This window comes from Myxocyprinus asiaticus, chromosome 47 (genome assembly GCF_019703515.2).
Source record: "Myxocyprinus asiaticus isolate MX2 ecotype Aquarium Trade chromosome 47, UBuf_Myxa_2, whole genome shotgun sequence".
In the NCBI taxonomy this organism is placed as follows: Eukaryota; Metazoa; Chordata; class Actinopteri; order Cypriniformes; family Catostomidae; genus Myxocyprinus; species Myxocyprinus asiaticus.
Genome location: NC_059390.1, coordinates 6,518,890 through 6,541,706, shown reverse-complemented (window position 1 = coordinate 6,541,706; position 22,817 = coordinate 6,518,890). Strand labels below are relative to the sequence as shown.

The 22,817-nt window shown below is 37.6% G+C and overlaps 1 protein-coding gene across 2 annotated transcripts in view; it reads left to right on the top strand.

Moving 5' to 3' along the window:
- The first annotated feature begins 4,381 nt into the window (after positions 1-4,381).
- LOC127436649 (dedicator of cytokinesis protein 4-like) overlaps positions 4,382-22,817 on the top strand; it is a 143,015-nt gene continuing 124,579 nt past the window's right edge. For both annotated transcript variants that reach the window (XM_051690925.1, XM_051690923.1), the window contains exon 1: positions 4,382-4,545. In XM_051690925.1, coding sequence (XP_051546885.1) covers positions 4,503-4,545 — 43 coding nt within the window. In that variant the 5' untranslated portion in view covers positions 4,382-4,502. The remainder of the gene's footprint in view (positions 4,546-22,817) is intronic.

The following is a 22,817-nucleotide window of genomic DNA, read 5'->3' as shown; positions in this document are numbered from 1 at the left end:
TGTCTTTAAGAATCTGGAGATCCGGGAATAAGACATTTTGCAAAACTGCTTTTTCTGTGGCTCATTATACATATCATAACAGTTTCCTAGTGAAATGAGCAGAGGCGCTACAACAACGACATTTATTCACTTTCAGATAAATCAAGAGATTATCTGTTAATAAACACTTACTGAAAACGTATGATACTTTTTAGTGCATGACTTGTAAGGCGATACTTTTTAATGTTCTCATTACATAACCAACTTCATTTACATTCGTTTCGAGGGTGATCAAATTGCGCAGTAGCTCGACTGATAGAACGTTGCACTCGCGAAGCAAAGAATTGGGGTACGAGTCCTGAAGGGCGTGCGAGGCGAGACTTGAGCCGAAAGTGTCATAGAAGCACCACAAAATGGCATGGTTGCTTCAGCAATTGTGTTTTCATCTCACGTTTGCTTTTTAAGACCTTGTCGGTTAGGTTTAAAGTTTAGGGTTTAGGGGTAGGGAGGCTGGTTCTGTTGATTTAAAACTCAAAGCATTAACATTAAAAACCTGATCTGTTTAGGGGACAGTTTAACTCGCTTTTAGCACCATACAGTGGACATTTTCCTTCAGAAAGAACCTGGAAAGGAACAATGTAATATCATTTTGTACAAATTTCAGTATAGTCACTGTAATTGTCATAAGATTAGTACGGTGGCCCAGGGATGCACAACACAACAAAATTAGCAAAGCAAATAAAAGCTGAAAAAAACAAACAAAAAAAAAAAACAAACAAACTATGGAAATAATAATAATAATAAAAATCACAGCAAAATTAAGCCACAAAACAACATTTGTTGTGTTACAGCTTTTTTTCCATTGCATTGTGGCTTATTTCCATTGTGTTGTGGCTAAATTTTGCTGTGCTGTGGTTTACTTCCATTGTGTTATCAACTTTTGTTTTGTTTTGTTTTGTTTTTATTGCTAATTTTCTTGTGTTGTGCACTCCTGGGCCACCGTAGATCATGCTTAATGTTTTATTTTCAAAATTGTATGTAGCCGGTGGGTTGTGAATAAACCACACAGAATACAAAAAATATCTTTTGGGGTTTTATTCTGATGGCTGTTAATAAAAAAAGAGAGAAAATAACAGCAGTCGATGGGGCCGTATAAAAAAAATTCAAAATGGAATTCAAAAGATAATAAATGGTTCTTTTTAATGAATTAGTCCAAATAAATCACAAATCAGTCTTAAACTCATGATCATTTTGAAACGAATCTCTCACTCACTAAATCACATGAGAATTTAGTTGATATAAAAGCCAGGCTACTTTAATTAAATTAAAAAACACACACACACACACACACATTACAAAAAAAAAGTGCTATTGTTTTTATTTTTTATATATATATTTTTATATTTATTACATTTTATATAATTGTTATTAGATGGATTGCTTCTTTAAAAGTACTAAAAGAATCATTAATAGAATCCAAGGTAGAATGTTAATAGAATCTAATAGAATCTATGCTAATAGAATAAGGAACAGGAATTGTGAAGTTTGTTGTTACGATGTATTGCAGGGCCGTCTTCCTATCCAGAGTGCAATGATAAGCCCCTCTACATTAAGATAGCAGTTTTTTACTGAGCTGTGTATCTCTTCTTTTCAAACCTCAAAACACTTGAGATAAATCAATTACAGCAGAAAACCACACCAATATGCGGTGATTATTGATTATTTTATGGCTTTTCTAAAGTGAGGTCATCATCCAGTTAGCAGTCAGCGATTTGTGGAATTTGTGTCTTAAATTGTGTCTTAACCATCCCTGGAGTGCATGCTGCTTGAAATATTGCTGTGAGAGTGAGTGCAGCTGAGACAGGGGCAGACTTTAAAGCTCCTGTGTGTGTTTAGTATGCATGGCTGGTTGGAGCCTGTGTCTTTGGACCGCTGTAGCTCCCTGCAGCTCATTTACACGGTGGTCTGTTCGGTGACAAAGACGCACAGTCTCTTCTTTCAGAGCAATGGAAACATACTTTAATATTGTCCACAAGGCCAATACCTACATACATGCCAGGTGTCTAAGTGTAACTTTGACAGCCTATAAGAACATTTAGAGACTGTAGTACACAATTATCATGTCATTATTAATTTCTTTAGGGGTACATTTATAAAGTTAATGAGTTCACCTTTAAAATACAATTATTGTAAATGGGGTGATTCTCACAAAGCCTGTAAAGAAAATGTTCTTGTCATATTTAAACCAAAATCAATAAAAAAATAAAAATAAAACAAAAATTATGAAATGATATTTTGCTTTATGAAAATTATGTCTCCATTAAGATATTTTGCATTGTGAAATTATTTTTAGGACACTTAAGCACATTTCATGACCCAATTCTCATTATCGTAACATAGTAATTCTTTACTGTATAACTGTTCTGATTTTTTTTAGCTTAATTTTTTCACATTGCAGTAATGAGAATATCATAACCACCACCTTTTTTTCATGTCGAAAAAAGGAACTAGGAATCATTTTCTAAATGCAAAATACAATTTCTTCTCCTAGGATGTTTTGTTGACAAGTTTTATGAGAATCACCCAAATTTAATTCAAGAAATTCACCATTTTACTCTCTGCTTACTGCTTCATTTTGTCACTATTATTTTCTTCACTACTTCAAAATTATTTATTTCTTACATCAGAACAACTATAAATTCTATATTCACAAATGTAGAATATCTAAATCAATTTGTCCCCCTAAATAAAAGGCTTTTTGTATCAAAACTGTCTTCATTATAAAGTCTCTTAAATTTATCAAGAATGAACATGTATGTGAAGTATAATTAATCTGTATATTTGGCCTTGAATTCATGTTTTCATTGTGTTTGATTGTTTTCTTTGTTATTTCTTTGGAAATTCTGACAATTGTTGCATGTAGTATTGTTATTATGGTTACATCTGACACCAAAGAACTATTGATACCATTACTTTAATTCTAAAGATCAAAAAGAGGTAGATATTAATAAACTAAATTATGATTATTGTTTTGGGGTAAAAACTTATTATTACCATTAAAAATTTTATTATTATCATAAAAAAAAATAAAATAAAAAAAAAAATAAACATGCATGATTTGACCCCATTAAAGGACAGAAACTATATTCACTGTCATGAGATAGGGCCCATTTTTGACCTCACATCTTTCCATCTATCCTCACAGCTGTCAGATGGTGATAGATGCTGTGCATGCTGAGCTTTTATCGAAATAGGACACAATTGTTTTTTTTTTTTTTCATTTGTAGGAGCAAGACTTAATTTCACTCTCTATATGATGTTTACAAGATTCAGATAATATTTGATCCAGAATCAGTGCTCATTTACCACTGGGATCTTTTCTCTCTCTTTCGCTCTCTCTCTCTCTCTCTCTCTCTCTCTCTCTCTCTCTCTCTCTCTCTCTCTCTCTCTCTCTCTCTCACACACACACACACACACACACACAGATACACACATTCATGCATTTAAAATAGACACAATGCCATCTTAATGAAGGATTGTGGTTGCATGTGTGACTGTGAGTTTTTATTAAGGGTGTTCCTGCTTATTTATTAATGATGAAATCACAGATCTCATGCAGTTTTTGGCATCTATATTCCCTCACGCATGAGTGTGCATCCTGTGACATATATTGAATTCTGTTTGCTTAGTCTCGGAAACCATGGATTAGGCCCGACACAGTAATATTGACTCCAATTTTATATGAATATAAAATTTTATATAAAAAAAATAAATAAAAAAATAAATAAAAAAAATCTTACATTTAAGACATTACAGAAAGAATACGCTTTTGGTAACACTTTACAATTAGGTTGTATTTGTTAACATTAGCGAATAGAATAGTTAACATGAACTAACAATGAACAACAGTTTTATAGCATTTATTAATATTTGTAATGTTAATTTCTACTTATACAAATACATTCTTTGCATTAAAAGTTGTATTTACTACACCAAAATTATTGTTTATTGTTAGTTTAGAATACCAAATGCATTTAAAAAATCTTGGTGTTGCAGAAATTACACATTTCACCAAAAAATAAGTAAACAGATTAAAAATTAATTAAAAAAAACATTTTGCATAATAATTTTGCATATTATTTTTTTAATAATAATTATATATATATATATATATATATATATATATATATATATATATATATATATATATATATATATATATATATTTATGGAGCAGGACCACATATCATAATTGAAATCTGAAACCTCAGCCACTGTCATTACTTCCGTCTGCGTTACAAAACTACATTTCCCATAATGCTCCCCGGTGGTGGCACTCTGGCCGCGCGCTGGTATTTCTGTGAGCGCGCATTCTCTTCTCGTGCAGAGCGGTTTGCTCGGGCGCTTGAGCAATCTGAACAATGACTCTGCGCGAGAGGATGATCCGAAGCCGGAGAGAAGTGTGATTTAACACCGTTACTGAATATCGCGCTGCCTTTAACGTTCTTTTCAACACAAACACCATGAATATGTGGATGCCCACAGAAAACGAGAAATACGGAGTCGGTAAGTTTGCTGCTTATTTCAATACGAGACTGAGTGTGTTACTATTGATTTCAGCGGCAGCCGGTCATACAGTGTACCACACACAGTTTGTTTTTATTTCTAACGCAAAGCCTTCTTCCTTTGTTGACTTTAGACTCGATTTGATTTGTTTTGGCACTTTGTTGTGTAACTAAGCGTATGTTGCTTTGTGTTTGTTTTGTGATGGTTGTGTTTTACATACAGAGTGTTAATCAGTGGAAATGAACATAAACTACTGTGTGATGTATAAAGACTGCTTGTCTGTTTTTCTTGAATGCATTTAACATTACAGCCGTTCAAACAGCCTTTCCCCCCTCTGCATATGAGTCTTTTGCCTGTTTTCATCAGTGCAATAAAACGTTTTCCCTATATATATATATATATATATATATATAAACAAAATAATATTAAAGAAGAAGAACTGGAAACCTCATAGATAGGAAACAGCAGAGCATGTATGATGGATTGTATGGCATCCATGCCAGCATGATCTGTTATGAAGTATAAAGTGTGTTGTTAGATGCTTGTGTGATCAGGTGAATGTGGTGCTTCGTATCCTGGTTGATGCTTGTGTGTTAGGTTTAACTTTATGAAACTGGAGCTCTGCTTAGCTGGATCAGTGTGTTTTATCTTGCACTCTTGATTAAAAGTAATGCATGCTCATGCTGGATTGGTGAGGTTAGGTCAGGTGAAGTTTTGCTCTGTTGTAGTCTATCATCAAGATTTATGGAATGGCAGTGAACATATGATGAAATTGTAAAATAATAAATGGATATCTCTTCAATCCATTGATTGTACAGTTTGAATCTGTCAGTTTAAAGTGCAACACACTTTAGCTAGCTATACAAAGCATTTCTGATTAGATCTATCAACCTGAAATGTTTCTGATTGTTCCCTCTTGCCCACAATCTCATTTCATGCCACATTTGTGTGATAGAGAGAAATCATTTGATTTGTCCAGTGATGTGATGTCAATGTGGCTATGTTTAGAAAAGCATACTAACTTACTACTCTTACTATGTCTGTCGTATTAATTAAGCATGTATACCTCGCTTGCGCAATATGCAAATTGTCATATGCATGAATTACCCAGATGACTGACCAAATTTTCCAAATATTCAGTAGTGAGTTCAGTAAGTATTACGCTTGTATTCCATTCAGAGCATTGCTAATGATTTCATTGATCTGATAGGTGTTGGTTATTGAGATGGTCTCCATGCTGTCTATGTGAACTCGCTCAGTCTTTCCTGTTGATTGTTTGCCAGCTAGTTCAAAGGATTTGTTTTAGTTGTGTTTTCAAAGATCAGATATTGAAACCAGTGGGCAAAGAATGCTTGCTAGACGTAAATCAAATGTATTCTCTTGTGGAATGTTGTCTTAAGTTATAGATGTGTCTCTAAGGAGTTTTTCATTCTTCATTTCACTATACGTCCATTAATTAAAAGTGAGAGTCGCACCCCAAGAGGGATTTTGTGCTTTCATCTCCAGTGGTTTCATATTTTTCCTGTTTGATCTCTTGCCAGAAATAAAAATCCATATTTTAATGTAAAATTGGAGGCTGGCGAGTGTTTCTCGAATGTAGAACTGTATAGAACAGGTTTCAGCCTCTGATAAAAAATGAATGAACCCCTGCTGATTCTGCAATAAGACACCAATTAGCCCTCAATTGGATTAATTACTGCTAATTAAATCCAAGTCGTCTAACTCTCTTAAATGGCCCTCTTGACTTTCAAGCTGTTTTCTATCTGCCTAAAGAGGAACTAGGAAGATTTTTTCAGGCCTAAGAGTGATTTTGACAGCCGTGGCATTTGAGGAAACGGTGCGAGGCAGACATAGACGCTGAATGGGTGGAAATACCCTCATTTTTTTATGTTTTTCCTTGTCTGTCTTTATTTCGCAAGACAATTGTGATTAACTAAGAGCTTGAAATAGATCGAGGGTGGTATATGACTTTTGAGACAATTTTAGCGGTCTGTGGCTGTTTTCAATGAATCAGTCCTCATGTTATTTTTTTTTTTAGAAATGCTCAAGAATTGCGGCCACTCATTTAAGCTAAAAACAAATCACACCCCCTCGTTCAAGCTGGGAGTGATGGTGATTAAGTATGAAATTTAGAACACAATTATTCTGCTAAAAAATGTTTATTAAAGTTTTTTTGTGTGTGTGTGTGTGTGTGTGTGTGTGTGTGTGTGTGTGTGTTTTTAATGACTGTTGAGAATTTTATCATACTCCTTTCCGGTACCTATAGGATGGGACGAATTATGGAGGCTCACTGAAAAGCACCATCTCCTATCTGACGTTTTTGCATCGGCTCCGGTGTTTTCACCTTCCCATGTGTCTAGGGCTGTCACGATTATGAAATTTGGATGACAGTTAATTCTCTCTTTTAGGGCTTTCACAATTAATTGGCATATAAATCGTATTTCTTAAAGGTGCGTTCAGTAATTTGGGGCTCATTTTAAACGTTTTACACATGAACAAACGGACTGTTTTTTTTTTTTTTGTGAAGAGTGATCTGAATGGTGTACACTCACATGAGATGAAGACTGCACTCATAATAGTTTTCTATTAAAAGTGTTTTTATTAAGTGGGGGCCTGGGTAGTTCAGTGGTAAAAATACGCTGGCTACCACCCCTGGAGTTCGCTAGTTCGAATCCCAGGGCATGCTGCTGAGTGACTCCAGCCAGGTCTCCTAAGCAACCAAATTGGCCCGGTTGCTAGGGAGGGTAGAGTCACATGGGGTAACCTCCTCGTGGTTGCTATAATGTGGTTCATTCTCGGTGGGGCGTGTGGCGAGTTGAGCGTGGTTGCCGCGGTGGATGGCGTGAAGCCTCCACACGCGCTATGTCTCCGTGGCAATGCTCTCAACAAGCCACGTGATAAGATGCGCGGGTTGACTGTCTCAGACGCAGAGGCAACTGGGATTCGTCCTCCGCCACCCGGACTGAGGCAAATCACTACGTGACCACGAGGACTTAGAGCGCATTGGGAATTGGGCATTCCAAACTGGGAGGGAAAAAAAAAAAAGTGTTTTTATTATACATTGTGCGGATCTCCCCTTCAATGTGTTTCGCCATGTTGAAATGACACGGTCCGCTGTGTTTCACTAAACGTCAAAGAAGAAAATCCGCGCGCTCATTGGCTGCCGCCTATGTAGATACGCTTAAGTGTTGTTTGGTGACACGAAGAGCAAAAAAGAATGGAAACATACTTATTATTGTGCTTTAGAAGCAGAGGCAACAGGAGATTCAGTAACTGTACTGCCGAAGAAGCAAAAAAGTTCAGAGGCAAAAAGACAAAGACCTGCAAAGGCGAAAAACCAGAGTAAACATTGGTACGGCATACACAAGGTGGAAAGATTTGATGACGGAGAAAAACATGAGTAGTGATGCCGATGTTGCTTCTTTTTCGTTGGACAGGTAAGACATTATTAATTGTTTAGACCACTCTCTCAAATAGTATCAGTGGAATTTACAGAAAATGCACAAGTTTGCCTCGAATGGAATAGAAATGGGAAAAAAAAGAAAAGAATTAACTTTAACCTAAAAATAGCAGCATATAATTTCTTATTTTTAATTCTTTAGATTTTGGAAGGAAATATGACCTGGATATTTCTTTATGAGATTCACCCAACAAACTGCAAACACAGACCGTTTTGAATTATTTGGAATAGAGCCACTGTAGGGACGCTGTCTAAAGTGCCCTTGAATGCTCAGTGTGCCCAAGAGCTTTGATTGGGCTGCTGCCGTGTGTGTGTGTGTGGGCTGGCTGTCTTTGCGCACTTGTTTTCTATAGTATTCAATCCCCCTGGGAGAGCAGAGCGGAAAGGGGGGGGGGGGGGGGGTTAATACTGTGTGGAAGTGGGTTGCCTTGCGTAAGTGGCCACCCTGTGCAATGCTCTGTGGGATTAGCAGGTTGTTGTAAAAGAGCACTGAGCCATTCCTTCATTACAGAACATTTTCTGTAATGACCAGAGCCTATGGGTTAGAGGGGGCAGGGCTTCTCAACACCTCAGAGCATATAATTGCCTCATCATTCGCAGGCCAGGCCCCTAAAAAGAGCTGACACATTCATTTAGATGGAATACCGTGAGGAGGGAACTAGCCAATATCGCAGTTCAATCATGACTTATACTACACATGGGGGAGCAAAACAAACCTGGAAAAAAACGTACATGCTCTTCACTTTTTCATGCACTTTAAAAGTTTGATTTCAGTCGACTAAAACAAAAGTAGTCTTTTTAAAATGTCATGTAAATGCTTTAGTCCAGCTGAAATCGTTCCATTCTGATTTTTGCAAAGTCAGACTAACAGACCTACGATTGTAGTTCATTGTATACATTTTAGTCAGACAACAACTGGCTCGATTATAACTAGAAGTGTACAGATACACGCAAACACAAGCTGTATTAGGTCCTGCATTAATAGCAAGTGGATAACACCCACTTTTCAATGTCCACTGGATTGCAAATGGATAATGCACACACACCCCCACTCATAGATGCATTTATCCCTTCAGGTGCTTTCAGGGTCCTGGCAGCTTAATTTTTCATGTAGGTTCCTTCCTTTTGAATTTTAAGAAGCACTGCATATTTTGCAGTGGCCCAGCTGTTCTTATGCCTTGATGTTAGAGGTACATTTTTCCTGGTGTTATATATTTAATATTGCTCATATTGTGCATATGTCCAACATTTTTTGTCTCAGGTGCCTCACACGTGTAATTTTGAACTTTTGATACCCATAAAAGTGCAAATACTGTTGGAGTTCATCCATACTTGCTCTGATGGTGCTCCAATGATTGTGTTTGAGACAGCACCTGGGGCATGTGTCGGGAGCTGAATATCAGAAAAGCAGGACATGAGTTCATTTGAAGCATCATTGGGTCTGTAATTAATGAACTGATGTAACCATGAAATTCAGTTATGTAAGAAGTAAATCGCACAGACTTCACCGAATCCACCGAAAAGAAAAGGTTGTTTCAGAGGCAGAATAATTTCATTTTCATGAAAGATTGAGAACGCCAGCATGCCTTTTTTTTTTCTGTGATAAATTGAGCAGAGAAAGACATGCATTAAAGGGATAGTTCACCCAAAAATGAATTTTCTCATCATTTACTCGCCCTCATGTCATCCCAGATGTGCATTACTTTCTTTCTTCTGCAGAACACAAACAGAGATTTTTAGAAAAATATCTCGGCTCCGTTGGTCCATTCAATGCAAGTGAATGGTGACCAGAACTTTGAAGCTTCAGAAGTGATATTATAGGTGTGGGTAAGTCCTTTTTTTACTAAAGATCTACTCTTTCACCAGCCCTCCTATGTGCATTCACGAGTGGACAGAGTTCTTCTGATTTTTAGCGATTCACATTATTCGTGGATATCGCCACCTACTGGGCAGGGACGAGAAAGAGAAGAGAAGGGAGGAACAATGCAAAGGAAAATAATAAATTGTCACATTGCACTACAGCTCAGTAGGTGACGATATGGACAGAGAATGCTAATCGGCAAAAACAGAAGAACAACAACTCTCATGAATGTGAATAAATGGCTGTTTGAAGGTAGAGTTATAGTAAAAAAGGACTTAAATATTAATCTGTTTCTCACCCACACCTATCATATTACTTCTGAAGACATGGGTTAAACCACTGGAGTCTTATGGATTACTTTTATGCTGCCTTTATGTGATTTTTGGAGCTTCAAATTTCTGACCAGCATTCACTTGTATTGTTTGGACTTACAGCATTGAGATATTCTCTAAAAATCTTTCTATGTTTTCTGCAGAAGAAAGAAATTCATACACATGAAGGATGGCATGATGGAAAGTGAATTATGAGAATTTTCATTTTTGGGTGAACTTTTCCTTTTTAAGGGAGTAAATAGGGTCAATTGTGATTCAGTATTAAGCATGCATAAAATAGTCAAACAAAGACAGGCAAACAGAAATGGACTCGCTCACAAAGAACAGATTATTTTTGAAAAATGAAATCACCCCCACCACCCTTTGAAACCGAAGCCTGGTGCTTTCCAGAAATCCCGTTATTGATCCTAAGCTAGGCACACTCCTCGACCTCATAATCCCTCTGACCTTTGACATCGTGTGCAGGGTGCACACAAACAGGGAGATTATTAAAAAACACTCTGCGGCTAAAGGATGTATTGAAGTGTGTTTATGAATGCCTCATCGATGCAGAGGATAAGCTTCTGTGTGTATTGGGATCTTATATGAGGGAGAGACAGATGTGAAGAGAAGGCCTGGTGTCTGGCCCAGACAGCGCTATAGATACGGCTTTGAGAGGCGGTGTGACACCCACCCCAACACATCCTCCTTCTGTTGACTTCCTCCACATCCTATGAGACAGTAAGGCATAATGAGATAAAAACAGTAGTATAGAGTCTGTCTTCTGTACTGTTTTTGAATTCCTCTCTCCTCTCCCTTTGCTTCACATTCGCTGGATATAATGTATATCTCTGTTTCTGTCAAACCTCTCGCTTCCTCAACTCACCTGTCATTTCTGTTTCCTACTTAGTTCATCACTCTTAAAGGGATAGTTTACCCAAACATGACAATTCTTTCATAATTTCCTCACCTTCATGTTGTTCCAAACCTGTGTGCTGAAATTTTAGAAATTTTAAAGAATGTACACATTCCACACAGGAAAAAAAGGAACAGCATCTTGGTTTGGAACCACATTAGGGTGAGTAAATCATGTCAGAATTTTCATTTTTGGGTAAACTATCCCTTTAAGAGTGATTAACTGAACAGGACGGCAAAAAAAAAAAAAAAAAAGAATGCAGGGTGGCACGATGTTATTCATCGAACATTTATTGGATTGTGAATAGTGGCTGTTCTGAGTGGAGCCAGGTGGTTGGAGGGGAGGGGTTAGGAACTGTATTGATGTTAATTGTGTCAGATTTCATGTTTGATTTCGTGTATACTTTAAAAATAACCAAAAAGAAAATGCCCAAATATCATTTTACTGCCTGATTTCATAGTAGAAAATGATTAAAATCACTTTTTATTTTCTAGTTCTTTAGAAAACCTTCTGTGCTTGTTTTAGAACCCAGAAACCAGTGCACAGATCTTTCAAGATCTTCAAAAGGGCTTTTCACACTGCACTTAAACCCCTGGTTATCTTCATTCTAAACCCCGCTTTTAACCCCGGGCAAAGCAACGTTTAACACTTGTAATTTTGAAAGGGGTTTAGCACCGCTTTTTACACCGGGGATATAAAACCCTACTCCGGAGCAGGGTTAGCTCTGCATTTGCGGGGTTAACCCCGTGTTGCGGTGCCAAAGGTAGGGATGCACCAATCTGCTCTGATACTGAAGCTTTTAGATGGACCGGGTATCGGTTCGACGAGCCCGATCCAAATCTGATACTGTGTGTTAGTCATGTTTTTTACTGTCAAGCTCCAAAAATGACTTAAAAGAACCATAAAAACACAAGTAGTTCATATGACTCTTTGATACTTTGATTTTATTCAAAGCCACATGAAAATGTGTGATAGCTCTGTGAATCACAAAAGGCTGTGTTTTATAAGTAAATATATAGTATCTGCAGCGCCAGCACCATGGTGCTGCTCTGTTGACATAAATTCACGCACAGGCTGGTGATGCACGCGCTACTCAAGAATAACATCTCAGATGTAGATGCTCAATAGTTCGATTCACTTATAATATGCATTTAGATTGGCACCGGAGGGGCATTTTACCAGAATTTGAATAAGAAGCAAATTAAACTACTGTGAACTTGCCTACAAACAGACACATACAGGACTTCCTGGGGCGTTTAGAATGTCAAAATAAAAGCGGGAGGGTTTAAAAAGTGCACGATTTAAATATATTACTGTTGTATTTAAAATTAAAAGTCAATAATAATAATAATTAATAACAATTTATTATTATTATTATTATTATTATTATTATTATTATTTTTGTAATCATTAGTATTTGTTTACAATGTATAACAATATTTAAGTTGAATGGGTTCCAGAAAATAACTGTGTGAATAAAAAGTGGACTGATGTCTTACAACTAAATTGAACACAAAAGAGATCTGAATACTTTAAAGTCCAGATGCAATTTGAAACGTTTAAAAAAAAAAATAAGGCAAAAATAAAACACTGGTTTCTTTTCTACTGAAGTCTTGAAGACTGGAATTACTGTTAATTTTGCTGCTACATTCAGTATGCTAGTTAATAATGAAGTGTTTCTTAATAAGCTATACATTTATGTTGAAATAATGTGTAATTAGAGGTTTGTGTTTCTTTACATATTAAAGAGTACTCCCAATTAGTTCCACACAATAATGTAAAGATATTCTAATCTGATTATGCAAAAAAACAACACTGGTATCGGCTTGGGATCTGTATTCGCCGATACTGAGATTTCCGATATTGGCTCGGAAGAGAAAAAGTGGTATCGGTGCATCCCTAGCCAAAGGTATACAGTGTGAGATGATGCAGTGTTTGAATGTTTCAGAAAGTTGTTTAGCAACAGACAAGCAATCATATAAAGCCTCAGTAGGTACCTCATTAAATATTCATGTCACTGAAACGTTCACGCACTGTATACGTTCTCCGTCTGAGGGAAACCGGTAAAGTGTCGAACAGTGGTGGCAAACGCGAAAACTTCCGTGATGAAAAGATGGTATTCTGTGTTTTGTGGCATATTTCAGAAGACGAAAGACAAACCGAGATGAACTGCCTTCCGACATTTCCACCGAAGAGCAGGGCAGCTCCACTGACAGGTTGCGTGTTCGTCACGAGCTGTATTCGTCCAGTCATTGCTATCGACACCGCAGATATGCAAATAAGAATGTTAATTAGCCTGGATTAACTATTAAAGTATGAAAAGTGTGAAAAATAAAACAGGATAACCCAGGATTCTGTTTACCTGGGGTTTAGAATATCCCGGGGTTTACTATTTCAAGTGTGAAAAGCCGTAGAAAATCGCAAACCTAAATCAAGAATGTTGAACGTTTAGTGCTGCAAAGAACCATTGAAGAAGACCCTTTTATTTTGTATCTTTTGCATGCACTCTTAGTTTTGTAAGGCTTTTGTTTGCTGTACTTAGTCTGACAGTGTATTTGAGGGTGAAAAATCCAGTTGCAGGCCTAGATCTGATTTTAAACCCACAGTGGCAGCATCCTAACAAGCCAAACAGATGTTTAGACACGGGATTCCAAGCTATCAGCGGCTTTTCCATGTTCTTCACACCCACCAAGTGATTCCTCATTAAGATGTTTTCATTATGGATGACCTGTGGAGTTTCCCCGATCCCTCTTCGTGTTTTTGCTCCATTCAGATGGTTGTCTGATCTCGTCTCACCCAGAGTGCTGTAATTTTAGTAAAGGCAGCTTTTACTGCACTACTATGGCCCTATGAAATCTGTTTTTAGTTTTCGGCTTTATTTATTTTTTTCCGGAATTCCGTGTTTTAAAGTTTAATTAAAATGTATCAGAAAAGTGGTCTAATCAAATGAATTCCAAGAACTTAAATCAAATGAAAACAAAACAATTACTTTTCAAGAAACTATTGCATTATTTTTTATCAAATGAAGTGTGCGCAGATCCTCACGGCACATTTCAAAACAACATTGGAGTTATTTTTTTGTCAAATACAGTGCTGCACAATGAAATCAAAGAATAAATAACAGCATTGATGACCAATTTTATTCAGTACAACAGCAATCTTGCTTGTGAGATATTGCTTATATATAATGTTATTATTATTGACATTATTAATACTAATATTATTTATTAATACTACCTTGTAGATTACATTTTACTATACAGTAATTATTTATTTAATAATTTCTTCAATATCATGCTTCTAGTTAAATTGAGCTTTTATTTTGGCAGCAAGCTGAATGAAAGACTTTTAGTTTGTATGTTTTGTTGTATGACGACAGCTTCCCACTTCCGGCTAAGCAGTTTGCTACAGTATATGGCTTCATGTGCTTATCAAACCGCTAAAGGCTGCTATTTAATGATATAAATATATATTCTGCATGTGCTGCACACTTTACAGTTAATGAGTACTCTGCTGTTTATCATCTATTACACACACAGAGCATGTGTGATGATTATGATGAGGTATCAGTGAAGAACAGCCGGCTTCACACTCATTTTAAAGTGTATTTATTTATACATTTTTTTATTTTATTTTTTTTTATTTGTATTTTTTATTTTAATCCCCTTTTCTCCCAATATGGAATGCCCAATTCCCACTACTTACTAGGTCCTCGTGGTGGCGCGGTTACTCATATCAATCTGGGTGGCGGAGGACAAGTCTCAGTTGCCTCCGCTTCTGAGACCGTCAGTCCGTGCATCTTATCACGTGGCTTGCTGTGCATGACACCGTGGAGACTCCCAGCATGTGGAGGCTCATGCTACTCTCCGCGATCCACGCACAACTTACCATGTGCCCCACTGAGATCAAGAACCACTTAATCGCGACCACGAGGAGGTTACCCCATGTGACTCTACCCTCCCTAGCAACCGGGCCAATTTGGTTGCTTAGGAGACCTGGCTGGTGTCACTCAGCACACCCTGGATCTAACTCGCGACTCCAGGGGTGGTAGTCAGCGTCAATACTCGCTGAGCTACCCAGGCCCTGTGTTTTTATTTATTTACATCTCAGGCTTTTGTGATTTAATCATTGTACTTGGACATTTGGGGAATTTATCATGACCACTTGATAGCTATCTCATCATGAAAAGACCAAGTGTAAATGCACTCCGAAACGCATTTGAGACAGATTGCAATCCGATCACTCAAACCACTTCAGGAGGTGGTTTGAGATACATTCCAGATGAAACTGGTCAAGTGTAAATGCATCTAGCTGTTCAAGACACACATATGTAAATTTTACTCTGCCCAAACAGTGCTACGTCAGCATAGGGAAAACGCGGAATATAACAGCTGCTACAGGGTATTTGCATAGGGCTCACGTCATGCAATAAATAACATCAAATTAAGGCACAGATGCACGTTGTAGGAAAGACAGGACTTTTCTTCATTTATTTGATGCAGATCGCTGATGAAACTGAAACTAAACACTGGCAATGAGCGCAGCTGATGCGCATGACGCATCTTGCCTACGAGAAGCCCGTGGGTTTGCGCGAGCACAAACAGAAACGCACGCTTTGTTCAAAGTTAGTTGGAATCAAATAATAAATCTAATAATAAATTATAAATCACATCTTTTACATTTTCTGCCCGGCATAAGCATAATCACGGAGGTCAATTACGTGTTATTTGCATATAGCGTGGGAATTGAAGATCGGGTTTATATCCGTTTGCCAGAGACACATTGATGTGGCCAAGTGTAAATAGAATGCTATCCAATTGAAAAAGCCAATCCGATCAGTAAAAACGCATGAAGTGACCAAGTGTAAATAGGCTCTTTGATTAATTGTGCATTCATACTTTCATTATATTCCAAATATGTCAATTTCCGTGAGATTCTGCGTAAAAAAATAAATAAATAAAAAAATTTATTACGTTTTTAAATGCCGTGTTTTCTGCATCGCAGAAATCACAGTGCCCTACACTACTACCCAAATGATACATATGTGTGTGTTTGCCTGCTGTTTGCATTCTCACCCTTTTTGCAACTTAATGGCTGTTGCATCTATGGCTTAATGGCTGTTGCATCTATGGCTTAATGGCTGTTGCATCTATGGCTTAATGGCTGTTGCATCTGTGGCATGCCGACAATAATTTCAACTGTTACTAACAACTGAGAAGCATGTTTATAAAAATACATTCAAAATAAAGTCCTAGAAGGCAAGAGGGCAGAATAGGTCATCATTTAGGCAGATTTTAATCCTGAGGAAAGTATATGCAATAAAAATGACGTCTTATTTCCAGATATTCCTTAAAAGTAAAAAATCTTTAATGGAACAGAAAAGCAATCGGAATCAGAACCAGACTACGATCCCTACGATTCCAATCCCTAGTCAAAGATATTTTCTGTGGTAATCAACACGCCACAGATGCTTTCCATAGACATTAATTTGTAAATGACTCGGAATATCCCTTTGATACACTCTTCAGTCTTCCAATTAATTTGGGCACTAGGGTTGCTCCGATACAAAAATTTTGGCTTCAGTACGATACCAGCCCTGGTACCTCGGTATCGATACCAAATCGATGCTATAATCAACAAATAAAAAGCCTCCAATTTTTTATGAAATTTAATGACTTGATTAAAAGAACTGCATAAAGTCTTTCAGACTCAAATTATGCATTTTCTGTTTGAATTTTTCTGGATTCCATGTTAAATATTTTAATTATGATCAAATGGTGTTGAATGTAATTGATACAGTTTGAATCAAATAAAAATATAATAATAATCTCATCATTTTGCTAATGACAGCATACTGTAATATGGTACCAAAATTAGCGACAAGATGATATCGTACCATTTTAATATTTTAGGTATCGCAGTACTAAGTTAGTACCGATAAACCGCACAAACATATTGGGCACTTAAAGCTTTTTATGTCTTTCGTTTCAGACTTTGACTCACATGTACACGTCTCGACAGATTTTCTCTACTCTGTCTGTGGGCAAAACGGAGAGCCGCAAGTGGACATGAGAGGCCATTAGCTGTTATCGAAGCTGTCAGGGGTGCAACATGCCGTTCGTTGCCTCGCCTGACTGGTGCGGTCAAAGCAACCGCACCATATGCCGTTTCTTTAACACAACTCGCCAAAACTGGCTGCCTCACATTCTTGCAGAGTTGGTGTGCTATATCTAGATCACATTTACCCCACAGCAAGGCCAGAACTGAGGCAGTATTCCATCTCAGGGATGCTGTGTGAACACAGCCCCTTTTTTCTTCTTAATGCAGTTCTTTTGAGTAGCTAATTAACACCCCGCTGATAGTTAGCATGTCTTCTTCTCGCTGAGTGAACCTGTATTGACCTGATTCATTGATTCGAGACCCCATCATTGTGTAGTGGAAGTTACTGAGAAGATGCCAAAAACCCTGTTCTTCATGAATAAATATCCCTATTTATTTATTTATTTGTGATAAAATATATCTATTTTTTTTTTTAACTGTTGCTTTTAAAATGGCGTTGTTTGCAGCCTTTTCTGATTTATCAAGTTCAGCCAATCGTTGACAGCAAAGTGTTCCATTTCTCTAAACTTATGTTGCCTTATGGGATCCGTTTCCGTCGTAATTGTTTGCTCTGTTGAAAGACTAAGCCTTCTGCTTCATTGTGGAGAGATTGTGATGGATTTCCTGATCCAATAAATCACTTTCTTCCCCTTCTAATCATTTGAAGTTAATTTGTCCAGAGGCAAGATCCTCTTTCTTCTCATCTCTGATTGAATGGGGTCTGCTTAGCATTCTGACAACGGCATCCGACACAGTTTACGAGCATTCAGGGATTTCCTCATTGGCTTCTGGTTCTTTGTTTTATTCTCAGCAACTTACTTTTGCCCTTTTAAAACATTTATATTTCGCAAATGAAGTCTGTGTTTGTAAATATGAGAAGAAATGTCAAAAATGTTTGCATGACCCAAATATGTCTTGTGGCGGAGGATATTTCACGGATTTGCCACATTCCAGAGCTAGATTACCGCTGGGCCATTCGTAAACATCTATTTCGGAATGATTTATGCCCACACCTGTGGCTGTTCTGACGCAAAGCAGCCAGACTGGTCCACATTTTGCAGCACTACTTGCCCCCCCCCTCCCACGGTAGCTGTCCACCTGGCGTCCTTGTTTGACTTCCTTCTGGTTGAAAATTAAGTCTTAAATGAAGTGCCACTCTTCGGCGAAGACTGTAATATATCTCCTTTTGTGTGGGCGAGTGGCTGAATCGGGCTCTTCTTGCCCTCTGGGGGTCGTGTGGTACAGCGAATAAATGCAGACCGCTCTCTTGTGGTGATCGCTGGGAGTCTCGATCCTAATTGAGTGTCTTCTGCGGTCTCATGCTTGCGTGCCATACATAGACTATGGAAGAAATGTGAGCCAGAATCGATTTATTCAACAGGCATTTTGGAACAGTTATCGCCTACTTCCACATGCAGTCGATTATGCAGACGTCGACCTGTTTTTAGACTAGGTTATAAATGGATTTAATACTCAAGGGTATCCTGAAATGATGAAAACAGTGGAAGCCATGATGACTTTGTTAAACAATAAAGCTGTTATGGTAAATCAATAAGCATATTACATTTGAAATGGACATTTTAGCCCATCCTTAACCATAGTACTACAGCTAGTCCCAAGAAACATGATTATTTGGTAATGTAGAGGGTATTGCTCTCATAATCAAATGCTTATTAAAGATGAATGAATGCAACTATCTTAAAGGGATAGATCACACACACACACACACACAAACACACACCTATTAAAACTCCTATTAGCCTCGAGTAACACGTAATCTTCACCTGTCGCTGTCCGCTGTGTGTGTAGGAGCTGCCTGAGCCCCGCCTCCGACGCAGAGAGCAGACAAGAGGACAGAAGCAGCGCGACTGGCTAAAATGTTGGTGACCATTCATTCTTATGTAAACAAACACGCATGCAAACACAATGGGCAGTATCGAGCTCAGCAAAAATGATCGAGGTCATGTCCATATATCGTATGATAAGTCGATAACGTAGTTATATTGACATGCCTACGTTTGACGTCCTTAAACAGCACACGGCGCTAAACCACACTGCATATTTTTTGTTTTCTGTGAAACAACATATATAAAACATCTCTTTTTTTTTTTTCTCTTTCTCTAATGTGAAAAAATGATATGATATTGTGAAGTAAAACAGTGCAGTTCTTTGAAGTATCAATTTGTCCCTGATTCTTGGATTGATGGATGGATGGATGGATGGATAGAGTTTCTCAACTTTTTTACAGGAGTACTTTCAGACTTGAGTGAATTTGGATTTGGGCCATATCCTGATAATCTTCAAGGTTCAAGTTTCACAATTATCTTTGTACCTTTGTTTTATGCTTTATGAATGCCCCATACCCTCTGCCACTGAGTAATATCAAAGGGACAGCTGTGTTTTTCCTTGCCCTCAGGATGGCCCCTGTGTTGAAAAGACTTCCAGGCATTACCTGTGAGAATCCCACAGAATTGCAGAGAGAAGACTAACCACAGCTTCCCATCTGGACATTAGTGTTTGGTTTCAGCCTTCCTCCTCATTGGCCGAAAGCTCTCCCCACATGTAGGGTGCATTTAGTGTTTGAATCCATTGCCCTAGAGGAATTCTGGGACAGTTGGGCTTTCCATTCAGCTGAGCTACCTAACACCTCAAAGCTGTAAGCCCAACCTCAGCTGTTAGTTGTGCAAGTTTGTTTACTCCATTGTTGTGGATGTTTTAGGTGCACTGGCAGGCCAGTAGCTTATTCGAGCTTTAATTACCGTATGCCTCAGGTCAGGAACAGATGAGGTTTTGCCATCGTATCTGTGTTGCTCGGACAAGACTAAGCAGTAGTGCTGGGCGATATGTTTAATATTCACAAAATATTCATGATGATTTTGTGAATATTAAACATATCGCCCAGCACTACTGCTTAGTCTTGTCCGAGCAACACAGATGATTTTGCTGGTGAGGTATAATTAAGCAACATTTAATATCGCAATGATTTAAAAGGAATATTCCGGATTCAATACAAGTTAAGCTCAATCGTCAGCATTTTGATTCATCCCTTCTTTTCTTTAACCTCCTGAGACCCCTGCGTGACTGCTGTGTGCATTTTCCATTTCTGATTTGAACTAGTAGCACCTAATGAACAAGCGAAAAAAAATAAAAAAAAATAAAAATAAAAAAAATAATAAAACGTTTTTCTCTAGATCAAATTGTTTTCCCAAAAATGTATGTCCACATATGTGGACAGCGGGACTAATTTGTGAAATTTTAAGTAATACCAAGCTATAGAAAGTCAGATTTCTTTCATCAAATAGTTTGTGTCCAGAGTTGGTTATTCATGTTTTTGAGATGTTATAGACATTACAGCTGATTTTGTATAAAGCTGAATTAATCGTTCTTATTAAAACTAATTGCCAGCATCATCAAATCACTGCCAACCATGTTAAAATAAAATGATACATTATAAAATTCTGAATCTATGTATTGATTGTCATTGTCCCATGTCTGCCAAACATGTTGAGTGGTCCAAACATCTTCTGCAGCCTGAAACTAAACTTTTGGTTGGATTTTAGGAGTGAATGCACTTGGCTGCATAGAAAACTAAAGGATGCACCCTTGCTCCCTATTTAGTGAATGACAGCCTCCAGTGTGCTTTCTGTCTTCACTGGTCTCAGAACCATTAGAAATGCACATTATTTTTATCCTAACTCCATATGAAGCCTCTGAAAGCAACATTTTTCAGCTTTTGCATGAATACATTTATTCTCAATGTGAAAATGCACAGCAAATGTAGAGGAATGCATTTACTAATGTTAATGAATAGAACCATATTATACAGTGATGATAAAATAAAAAGGAACGCGGCCCTAATTTCAGCATATGTGGACATCATGTTTATCAGCACGCTGACGCGTGAAAAATTAATGGGTTTTTTAAAGCCGCATATCAAATGAAACAAAAGACTCTACTCTTTACAACCAAACAGGTTTCAATTAAAAAACGTAGAGGTTTCTTACCAGAGGCACTTTTGTTGCCGTTGTGCCAGTAGCAGCGCTTCTTGTAAATCAACGTCATGCTGTTGTCTCACGTGACACAGTGCGAAAAAGTATTCAGCCAGTTTTAATTCATTTCAATTATGCGTTTTGTATAGCGAAGCCAAACTACAATGTCCACACGTGGAAGCGGGGTTGAGAATAGCGTGAGCCTCCACACGCGCTAGGTCTCCGCGGTAATGCGCTCAACAAGCCACGTGATAAGATGTGCGGATTGACTGTCTCAGACGCGGAGGCAACTGAGATTCGTCCTCCACCACCCGGATTGAGTCATTACGCCACCACGAGGACTTAAGAGCGCATTTGAAATTGGGCATTCCAAATTGGGGTGAAAAGTGGAGAAAAAAGTGAAGAAAAAAAAACATATGTCTTGCCTTAAATTCTGTCGATCCTACTGGATGTCGTTTATTTCTGTTACCAGCTTCGTATCTCATCGATAGCGCATGTGCGCATGCGTACGTAAATGAAATTTTATTTTAATAAATTTTATTTTTGGCTTTTGTATGTGGTAGTTTAATTATTAGAGGACATGTTGTGTAATTTTATCAAAGGAAATTTACTGCTTCTAATTTAAGAAAAATTTTACTGTTAATTATTTAGTAAATCTACCTAAAATTATTAGGTAAACTGAAGATCTTATTTCCTTGGGTACATTTTAACCAGTGTGCAGGGATTGTAATTAACACCCCCAAAATAATTTCTTTCAGTGTACTTTTGCAATCCTTCCCTGTCTCGCAAATATGAGAGCGGTGAAAGCGTCCATTCACACTGTGGCCTCTCAGAAACCAAACTGTCCATCAGGTTTATTTAATTACAGATGTGTTTAGAGGGTGTAAATGGCTGCTGTTGACCCACTTCAGGGCGAAAAGTGGGACGCTGATTTTTTTTTTTCCCCTGCCTTCATTTGCTCCACTCGATCGATTCTGTTCGTACAGAGGCCAGCATGAATAAATTACCCAGGCTAGTTAGATTTGAAGGCACTGTTACAATTAGGCCTGCAGGAACCCTGTCTAGCCAGATCTGATTTTTTTTTCTTATAATTGGCAGCTGTAATTGGCCCTTATGAAACACTCAATTATAGGGGCAGAGCAGGGCTAGTTGTCACATTTTTTACTCCAGTGACTTGAAGTCTCGACTTAAAGAACTATTGAACAATTTCACTTTTGTTGCCCACAAAAAATGCAGTTCATTCATTTAACTAATGACTTGACATAGCATGCCCCAATAGCAGATTATGTTGTCACACTATATGGGGTAAGTTGTCACATTTGGAACCTGACATTTAATAGCCTATTATTTAATGGCATATTAGCTAAATTTAAACAGTAATACTGTTTAAAGCACAAAACAGTTAATTAAACAGTAAATTAATAATAATAATAAAAAAAAAAAGGATAAGGGAAAAGGATAAGGCTACACACAAATATCAAACCACTGTTTTGGCCTACAAATAATGTATTAAATTGTGTAAGAAAAGAAATTTCACAACCTGCTGTACGTGACAACTTGCTCAAAGCTGACATTTATAAAAAAATAAAAAAAACACCCTTTCATTAAAGTCACAGTTTAACCTTTTGGTTATAAT